Genomic DNA, 10,412 nt, shown 5'->3' with positions numbered 1-10,412 from the left:
ACCGGTACCCCCTGTATATAGCCTCCACATTGACTCTGTACCGGTACCCCCCTGTATATAGCCTCCACATTGACTCTGTACCGTAATACCCTGTATATAGCCTCCACATTGACTCTGTACTGGTACCCCCTGTATATAGCCTCCACATTAACTCTGTACCGTAATACCCTGTATATAGCCTCCACATTGACACTGTACCGGTACCACCTGTATATAGCCTCCACATTGACTCTGTACCGGTACCCCCCTGTATATAGCCTCCACATTGACTCTGTACCGGTACCCCCCTGTATATAGCCTCCACATTGACTCTGTACCGGTACCCATATAGCCTCCACATTGACTCTGTACCGGTACCCCCTGTATATAGTCTCCACATTGACTCTGTACCGTAATACCCTGTATATAGCCTCCACATTGACACTGTACCGGTACCACCTGTATATAGCCTCCACATTGACTCTGTACCGGTACCCCCTGTATATAGCCTCCACATTGACTCTGTACCGGTACCCCCTGTATATAGCCTCCACATTGACTCTGTACCGGTACCCCCTGTATATAGTCTCCACATTTACTCTGTACCAGTACCCCCTGTATATAGCCTCCACATTGACTCTGTACCGTAATACCCTGTATATAGCCTCCACATTGACTCTGTACCGTAATACCCTGTATATAGCCTCCACATTGACTCTGTACCGTAATACCCTGGTATATAGCCTCCACATTGACTCTGTACCGGTACCCCCTGTATATAGCCTCCACATTGACTCTGTACCGGTACCCCCTGTATATAGCCTCCACATTGACTCTGTACCGTAATACCCTGTATATAGCCTCCACATTGACTCTGTACCGGTACCCATATAGCCTCCACATTGACTCTGTACCGGTACCCCCTGTATATAGTCTCCACATTGACTCTGTACCGTAATACCCTGTATATAGCCTCCACATTGACTCTGTACCGTAACACCCTGTATATAGCCTCCACATTGACTCTGTACCGTAACACCCTGTATATAGCCTCCACATTGACTCTGTACCGGTACCCCCTGTATATAGCCTCCACATTGACTCTGTACCCGGTACCCCCCTGTATATAGCCTCCACATTGACTCTGTACCGTAACACCCTGTATATAGCCTCCACATTGACTCTGTACCGGTACCCCCTGTATATAGCCTCCACATTGACTCTGTACCGTAATACCCTGTATATAGCCTGATGTCCTACTCATGTCAGTTCACTCGTAAAAAAAAACATTACGAAACTTTTATTCGATCAATTAAACCACACGTAACAAATAAGACATGAACCAAATTCGAAACTCATTGACCTCCAAACAACAACAACAACAACAACAAGAAAAAACGCCACCTGCTGGGAGAAGAAAGATTTATAGGGACCAGTTTTATCCCTCTCCCTTCGCCTCTTCTTCTCCTCTGTTGTGGTCCGGCGGCCCAGGCGGCGGCCAGTAGGAATGCTCTTCCGCCGGCAGCACCAATGATGACGTCACCTCGTATGGTAATAGGGGGAAACCTTCAAAATAAAAGACCGCCTTACAAACGTTGTATTATTATTAGGGGAAAGGGAAATACCCGAGCAGTTGTGGGAATAGAAGTAAAGATACTTTAATAGAAAATGACTCATGTGAAAGTTATCCAGTAAAAAATACTACTTTGGTTAAAAAGTCTAAAAAAGTATTTGGTTTTCAAAAAACAATACACTTCAATATTAGGCTCCCGAGTGGCTCAGTGGGGTTAACTTGTTTGACCAAACTGTAAGTCATATAACTGTTTGATGCAAAACGCTTTGTGGACTTCACCGGAGAGATGTTGCTCTCTGGGTTTTTGTGACGAAACAAAAGGTTGAATTTATTCTGCCACTTTGTCTTCTTATTGTCTCGGCGTTTAGCCCTGTATATCACGGTTGTCAAGGCATATGAACTAATTATAGAGCAAACAACGCAATTATCACCACACATAGCGTGGAATATGTATTTTTATCTGGCTTGGACAGTGATTTTACCCACGCACCGCTACTGTGTACTGCAGTAGAGAGAGAAAGAAAAATCGATATTCCCAAAGTTTAGCATGTCTTTGCAAAGGGGCAGGGGGGGACTTTTATTTAGAAAAAGGAAGCACGCGTAATACCCTGCTGCTAAGAGAACGGTACTGTGAGTCGGATAGACAGGCAGAGAGAGAGAGAGAGAGAGCTGCAGCACCACAGAACAGAGCGGAATAGAAAAGGCACCGCGCTGCAAGCTGCATGGTAGGAAAGCTCCGCGTCAACGTTGTTCCTACGTATTTATTCTACCGTTCAGGAATCCACCGCTCCGGGAAACGAGCCTGTCCTCTGTCTGCCCCTGGGCCGCAACATGATGAAGTTTAGGTTCCGACGGCAGGGCAACGACCCACAGAGAGAGAAAATCAAACAGGAATTGTTCGCCTTCAACAAGGTAAAGTAACACAGACCTTCTCCTTTCCCTTCCCTTCCCCAAATCAGACCCAACCCCGCCGACTGCAGGAGAAAAATGTGTTTTTTTGGGGAGGGGGTGTAACAGCGGATCTCGGTGGTGAGTTGTGCAGAACCTCTCCTCTCGTCCTTCCTCCATAAAAACAAAACCCAACCCGCAGAATGTGTCTGTTAGATGTAACAGAGGAATGATGTTGGGAAGGGATTGGCTCCACGTCGGGAATGCAAATCCTTTTTTCACGACCAGTCAGTAGCTTGATAATAGTTTTCAAACCTCCCCTCCCCTCTCTCTCCTCTCTCTCTCTCTCTCTCCCTTCTCTCTCTCTCTCCCTTCTCTCTCTCTCTCCTCTCTCTCTCTCTCTCTCTCTCTCTCTCCCTTCTCTCTCTCTCTCCTCTCTCTCTCCTCTCTCTCTCTCTCCTCTCTCTCTCTCTCTTCTCTCTCCTCTCTCTCTCTCCCCTCCCCTCCCTCCCTCCGCTGCATCGGCCTGTTCAAACTTAATAACAACAACTTGTACCCGTTACTACCCTTGATGCTTTATGCTCTGCTCAAACTTTTAACACTGTCGAAAAAATGTTTTTTTTTATTTTTAACGAATTGGCACCTGGTGATCTACGAAGAGAGGACCGCTATTCAAACCCGATCTGGTTTGTTTCTGAAACGTTCAACTTTCTTTTTTTTCCTTCTATGTTGAAAGTCTCAGGAATGTTATGTTTTGCATTATTTGCCTGTGAAACAATAGTTAGCTTTTTTTTGTTGTTGCTGTTGTTGTGTTTTTTTTCTGTTTCCATTTCTTCACCAAAAAACCCCACAGTTATCTGACATTCGCCAACATTTAGACCATCCTGATTAACAGGAGGGGATAAAGACTTCAGGCCCTGCAGGTGTTCCTATGAACCAGAGCAGACTACGGTGTCTTGAAGGGGACATTTGTTTCTGAGTGTTGGTAATGTAGGGAACAGTCCTACAGCGGGTGTCTGAGTGTTGGTAATGTAGAGAACAGTCCTACAGCGGGTGTCTGAGTGTTGGTAATGTAGGGAACAGTCCTACAGCGGGTGTCTGAGTGTTGGTAATGTAGGGAACAGTCCTACACGGGTGTCTGATTGTTGGGTCATGTAGGGAACAGTCCTACAGCGGGTGTCTGAGTGTTGGTAATGTAGAGAACAGTCCTACAGCGGGTGTCTGAGTGTTGGTAATGTAGAGAACAGTCCTACAGCGGGTGTCTGAGTGTTGGTAATGTGAGAACATTCCTACAGCGGGTGTCTGAGTGTTGGTAATGTAGAACGTCCTACAGCGGGGTGTCTGAGTGTTGGTAATGTAGAGAACAGTCCTACAGCGGGTGTCTGAGTGTTGGTAATGTAGAGAACAGTCCTACAGCGGGTGTCTGAGTGTTGGTAATGTAGGGAACAGTCCTACAGCGGGTGTCTGAGTGTTGGTAATGTAGAGAACAGTCCTACAGCGGGTGTCTGAGTGTTGGTAATGTAGGGAACAGTCCTACAGCGGGTGTCTGAGTGTTGGTAATGTAGAGAACAGTCCTACAGCGGGTGTCTGAGTGTTGGTAATGTAGGGAACAGTCCTACAGCGGGTGTCTGAGTGTTGGTAATGTAGGGAACAGTCCTACAGCGGGTCGTAAAAGGCCTATAGGGGAAACACACACGTCATTTTAATAGACTGATTACATGGAAGATTCACGGACAAGCAGGACTTGATATGTGTGTCATTGTGGATCCGAACGCTGTGGACTCTCTTAATGGCACACACACACACACACACACAATCCCCTCCCGGTCTCCAGGGCAGCGAGGGATTTGGCAGCTGCAGACGGTCACAGAGATGGTCTTCTTGCAGCACCCCAGTCCTGCTGCGGCCCGCTGGTTAGAATGGGGTGTTTACATACCCCTCACCACAACACCTCTTTCTCCTGAACGCTCACAACGCTGCCAGGCTGTCTCTCTCTGTCCTGTAGTCAACGCTGCCAGGCTGTCTCTCTCTCCGTCCTGTAGTCTGTCTCTCTCTCTGTCCTGTAGTCTGTCTCTCTCTCTGTCCTGTAGTCAATGCTGCCAGTCTGTTTCTCTCTCTGTCCTGTAGTCAATGCTGCCAGTCTGTTTCTCTCTCTGTCCTGTAGACAATACTGCCAGTCTGTTTCTCTCTCTGTCCTGTAGTCAATACTGCCAGTCTGTTTCTCTCTCTGTCCTGTAGTCAACGCTGCCAGGCTGTCTCTCTCTCCGTCCTGTAGTCTGTCTCTCTCTCTGTCCTGTAGTCTGTCTCTCTCTCTGTCCTGTAGTCAATGCTGCCAGTCGCTGTACCCTCTACACCCCCTCACTCCTCCTGGTACCCCTGTCGTCCTCTCTGTTCCTCTCTCTTCCTCTGAGTAACCCCCCCCCCTCTCTGTTCTTCTCTTTCCAACAGACAGTGGAACATGGGTTCCCCCACCAGCCCAGTGCTTTGACCTTCGACCCCCAGCTGCAGCTCATGGCCATCGGGACCAAGTCTGGAGCCATCAAGATGTATCCTTTAACCCGTACACATCCTCCTCTGTCTCTCTGTCTGTCTTTCTGTCTCTCTCTCTCTCTCTCTGTCTCTGTCTCTCTGTCTCTCTCTCTGTCTGTCTCTGTCTCTCTGTCTCTCTCTGTCTATCTGTCTTTCTGTCTCTCTCTGTCTTTCTGTCTCTCTCTGTCTTTCTGTCTCTCTCTCTCTGTCTCTCTCTCTCTGTCTCTGTCTCTCTGTCTCTCTGTCTGTCTCTGTCTCTGTCTCTCTCTCTCTCTGTCTGTCTCTCTCATTCTGTCTCTGTCTGTCTCTCTCATTCTGTCTCATTCTGTCTGTCTGTCTCTCTCTCTCTCATTCTGTCTGTCTCTCTCTGTCTGTCTCTCTCTCTCTGTCTGTCTGTCTCTCTCTGTCTGTCTCTCTCTCTGTCTCTCTCTCTGTCTCTCTCATTCTGTCTCCTGTCTGAGGAGGATGAGGTAGGCAACGTTATGTGAGGAGAAGGAGATGTTTCTGTCAGAACATGTAGAGAACATCCCAGTTTGGTCCTTCAGTCTGGTGTTCTCATGCCATCACATTTCATTCATCCAGCTGTAGATCTCTGTAGTTACAGTCAGTCTGCCTCTCTAGCGTGTGTGTGTGTGTGTGTGTGTGTGCGTGCGTGCGTGTGTGTGTGTGTGCGTGTGTGCGTGTGTGCGTGTGTGTGTGTGTGTGAATCATGTCTTTCAGTGTCAGCTTGCTGTGATAGACTGGTTGGTAGTACCAGGCACAGCTCGGAGGGAGGGAGGTGAGAGGGAGGAGAGGGGGAGGGAGGGAGGAGAGGGGGAGGGAGGGAACCAGGACTGGGCTGGACCAGGATCTATCTGTTAGAACTAAGACTGGGCTGGACCAGGATCTATCTGTTAGAACCAGGACTGGGCTGGACCAGGATCTCTCTGTTAGAACCAGGACTGGGCTGGACCAGGATCTCTCTGTTAGAACTAGGACTGGGCTGGACCAGGATCTATCTGTTAGAACCAGGACTGGGCTGGACCAGGATCTATCTGTTAGAACCAGGACTGGGCTGGACCAGGATCTCTCTGTTAGAACCAGGACTGGGCTGGACCAGGATCTCTCTGTTAGAACCAGGACTGGGCTGGACCAGGATCTCTCTGTTAGAACCAGGACTGGGCTGGACCAGGATCTCTCTGTTAGAACCAGGACTGGGCTGGACCAGGATCTATCTGTTAGAACCAGGACTGGGCTGGACCAGGATCTCTCTGTTAGAACCAGGACTGGGCTGGACCAGGATCTCTCTGTTAGAACCAGGACTGGGCTGGACCAGGATCTCTCTGTTAGAACCAGGACTGGGCTGGACCAGGATCTATCTGTTAGAACCAGGACTGGGCTGGACCAGGATCTATCTGTTAGAACCAGGACTGGGCTGGACCAGGATCTCTCTGTTAGAACCAGGACTGGGCTGGACCAGGATCTATCTGTTAGAACCAGGACTGGGCTGGACCAGGATTCCTCCTGGGGGCTGCGTCCCCATACTCTAATCCAGATTCCTCCTGGGGGCTGCGTTCCCATACTGTAATCCAGATTCCTCCTGGGGCTGCGTCCCCATACTGTAATCCAGATTCCTCCTGGGGGCTGCGTCCCCATACTGTAATCCAGATTCCTCCTGGGGGCTGCGTTCCCATACTGTAATCCAGATTCCTCCTGGGGCTGCGTTCCCATACTGTAATCCAGATTCCTCCTGGGGGCTGCGTTCCCATACTGTAATCCAGATTCCTCCTGGGGGCTGCGTTCCCATACTGTAATCCAGATTCCTCCTGGGGGCTGCGTTCCCATACTGTAATCCAGATTCCTCCTGGGGGCTGCGTTCCCATATTGTAATCCAGATTCCTCCTGGGGGCTGCGTTCCCATACTGTAATCCAGATTCCTCCTGGGGGCTGTGTTCCCATACTGTAATCCAGATTCCTCCTGGGGGCTGCGTCCCCATACTGTAATCCAGATTCCTCCTGGGGGCTGCGTCCCCATACTGTAATCCAGATTCCTCCTGGGGGCTGCGTCCCCATACTCTAATCCAGATTCCTCCTGGGGGCTGTGTTCCCATACTGTAATCCAGATTCCTCCTGGGTAATCCAGATTCCTCCTGGGGGCTGCGTTCCCATACTGTAATCCAGGTTCCTCCTGGGGGCTGCGTTCCCATACTGTTATCCAGGTTCCTTATCTACCATCTGTCTTCCTGTTCTGTAGGTCTGGGTTCTGTGTGAGAACTTTTTTTCTTTTGGAGTGCTAGGATGTGTTCTGTGTTCTCTTTCGGAGTGCTAGGATGTGTTCTGTGTTCTCTTTTGGAGTGCTAGGATGTGTTCTGTGTTCTCTTTTAGAACGTTGTGTTGTGGAGTTCTCTCTGTGTGTCTGAAACCAGCTGTAGAGACAGAGACCCCCTTTCATCCTCTAATACTCCTCCCTCTGTCTCTCTCTCCTTCTCTCTGTTTCTAGTTCTCCCCTCTCTCTCTCTCTCTCTCGTTCTCTCTCTCTCTCTCTCGCTCTCTCGTTCTCTCCTCTCATTAGTATTCTAATGGGGCATCGTGGACTCAAAGAGGAGCTTTAAATCAGCCTCTCCCTCTTCACTCCCTCTCCACCTCTCCCTTTTCACTCCCTCTCCACCTCTTCACTCCCTCTCCACCTCTCCCTCTTCACGCCCTCTCCACCTCTCCCCTTTTCACTCCCTCTCCACCTCTCCCTTTTCACTCCCTCTCCACCTCTTCACTCCCTCTCCACCTCTCCCTTTTCACTCCCTCTCCCTCTCCCTTTTCACTCCCTCTCCACCCTTCTCTCCCTCTCTCTCTCTCTCTCTCTCTCTCTCTCCACCTCTCTCTCTCTCTCTCCTCCACCTCTCTCTCTCTCTCTCCACCTCTCTCTCTCTCTCTCTCTCTCTCTCTCTCCACCATCTCTCTCTCTCCCACCTCACATCTCTCTCTCTATCCACCTCTATCTCCACCTCTCTCTCTCGTCTCTCTCGCTGTCTCTCTGTGTCTCTTCTCTCTCTTACTCTTCTCTGTCTCTCTCTCTATCTCTGTGTGTCTCTCTCTCTCTCCCAACCTCACTCTCTCTCTCTATCCACCACCTCACATCCCACCTCTCTCCTCGTCTCTATCTCACCTCTCTCCTTCTCTCTTGTCTCTCTCTAGTTCATCTTGTCTCTTCTCTCTCTTCTATTGTCTCTCTATCTCTTCTCTCTGTCTCTCTCTCTATCTCTGTCTCTGTGTCTCTTCTCTCTCTCTGTGTCTCTCTCTCTCTCTCTCTGTGTCTCTCTCTCTCTCTGTCTCTCTCTCTCCACCTCTCTCTCTGTCTCTCTCTCTCTCCACCTCTCTCCACCTCTCTCTCTACCTCTCTCTCTCTCTCTCTACCCTCTCTCTCTCTACCTCTCTCTCTCTCTCTCTCTCTACCTCTCTCTCTCTCCTCTACCTCTCTCTCTCTCTCTCTCTACCTCTCTCTCTCTCTCCACCTCTCTCTCTCGCCACCTGTCTCTCTCTCTCTCTCTCTGTCTCTGTCTGTCTCTCTCTCTGTCTCTCTCTGTCTCTGTCTGTCTCTCTCTGTGTCTCTCTCGGTCTCTCTCTGTGTCTCTCTCTCTCTCTCTGTGTCTCTCTCACTCTCTCTCTCTCTCTCTCTCTCTCTCTGCTCTTCTTCAGCCAGTTTCTTTATAGACTCAAAGTTTAAATCCCGCTTCTTTCCTCCTTCACACACCCATCCTGTTACTCTGAGCTCAGTAGGCTATTGTTGCAGGCTCTGTTGAGAGGTGTGTGGGTTGGCTGGTTCTGGTGCTCCAGAGAGGGCCTGCTTGGCCTGGCTGAGACGGACTTGAGGCTGGGTGGGTGGGTTGGCTGGTTCTGGTGCTCCAGGGAGGGCCTGCTTGGCCTGGCTGAGACGGACTTGAGGCAGAGGCTGCGTGGGTTGGCTGGTTCTGGTGCTCCAGAGAGGGGCTGCTTGGCCTGGCTGAGACGGACTTGAGCCAGAGGCTGCGTGGGTTGGCTGGTTCTGGTGCTCCAGAGAGGGCCTGGCTGAGACGGACTTGAGGCAGAGGCTGTGTGGGTTGGCTGGTTCTGGTGCTCCAGAGAGGGCCTGCTTGGCCTGGCTGAGATGGACTTGAGGCTGGGTGGGTTGGCTGGTTCTGGTGCTCCAGAGAGGTGGTCCTCTCTGTTCTCCCCCCCCCCCCCCCCCCCCCCCCATCACATCAACACCTTATTGGTCTGTGATGGTGTGAGGTCACCACGACCGGTCTGTCTCTGCCAGTCTGATGTGTGATGTAGTTCAGCTGTAGCTAGCTGTCATGTGTAGTTCTGTATCTGCTAGCTGTCATGTGTAGTTCTGTATCTGCTAGCTGTCATGTGTAGTTCTGTATCTGCTAGCTGTCATGTGTAGTTCTGTATCTGAGCTGCAGCTGGTTTTCTGTTTTCTTGTTTTATTTATTTATTATTTATTTTTATTTCACCTTTATTTAACCAGGTGGCTAGTTGAGAACAAGTCCTTTATTTAACCAGGTAGGCTAGTTGAGAACAAGTCCTTTATTTAACCAGGTCGGCTAGTTGAGAACAAGTCCTTTATTTAACCAGGTCGGCCAGTTGAGAACAAGTCCTTTATTTAACCAGGTAGGCAAGTTGAGAACAAGTTCTCATTTACAACTGCGACCTGGCCAAGATAAAGCAAAGCAGTTCGACAACATACAACAACACAGAGTTACACATGGAATAAACAAACATACAGTCAATAATACAGTAGAACAAAAAAAACAACAAGTCTACATACAGTGTGTGCAAATGAGATGAGATAAGGGAGTTAAAGCAATAAATAGGCCATGGTGGCGAAGTAATTACAATATAGCAATTAAACACTGGAATGGTAGATGTGCAGAAGATGAATGTGCAAGTAGAGATACTGGGGTGCAAAGGGGCAAAATAAATAAATAAATACAGTATGGGGATGAGGTAGATAGATGGGCTGTTTACAGATGGGCTATGTACAGGTGCAGTGATCTGTGAGCTGCTCTGACAGCTGGTGCTTAAAGCTAGTGAGGGAGATAAGTGTTTCCAGTTTCAGAGATTTTTGTAGTTTGTTCCAGTCATTGGCAGCAGAGAACTGGAAGGAAAGGCGGCCAAAGGAGTAATTGGCTTTGGGGGTGACCAGTGAGATATACCTGCTGGAGCGCGTGCTACGAGTGGGTGCTGCTATGGTGACCAGAGAGATATACCTGCTGGAGCGCGTGCTACAGGTGGGTGCTGCTATGGTGACCAGTGAGCTGAGATAAGGGGGGACTTTACCTAGCAGAGACTTGTAGATAACCTGGAGCCAGTGGGTTTGGCGACGAATATGAAGCGAGGGCCAACCAACAAGAGCTTACAGGTCGCAGTGGTGGGTAGTATATGGGGCTTTGGTGACAAAACGGATGGCACTGTGATAGACTGC

The 10,412-nt window shown here is 49.5% G+C and overlaps 1 protein-coding gene across 1 annotated transcript in view; it reads left to right on the top strand.

The window, feature by feature from the left end:
- The first annotated feature begins 2,199 nt into the window (after window positions 1–2,199).
- Window positions 2,200–10,412, top strand: part of llgl1 (LLGL scribble cell polarity complex component 1) — a 59,723-nt gene continuing 51,510 nt past the window's right edge. Inside the window, exons 1-2 of the mRNA XM_029747711.1 lie at window positions 2,200–2,464; window positions 4,889–4,986. Coding sequence (XP_029603571.1) covers window positions 2,384–2,464; window positions 4,889–4,986 — 179 coding nt within the window. The 5' untranslated portion in view covers window positions 2,200–2,383. The remainder of the gene's footprint in view (window positions 2,465–4,888; window positions 4,987–10,412) is intronic.

Source organism: Salmo trutta, unplaced genomic scaffold (genome assembly GCF_901001165.1).
Source record: "Salmo trutta unplaced genomic scaffold, fSalTru1.1, whole genome shotgun sequence".
Lineage (NCBI taxonomy): Eukaryota > Metazoa > Chordata > Actinopteri > Salmoniformes > Salmonidae > Salmo > Salmo trutta.
The sequence above is the reverse complement of the archived record's forward strand: the minus strand, read 5'-3'. Positions and strand labels throughout refer to the sequence as shown.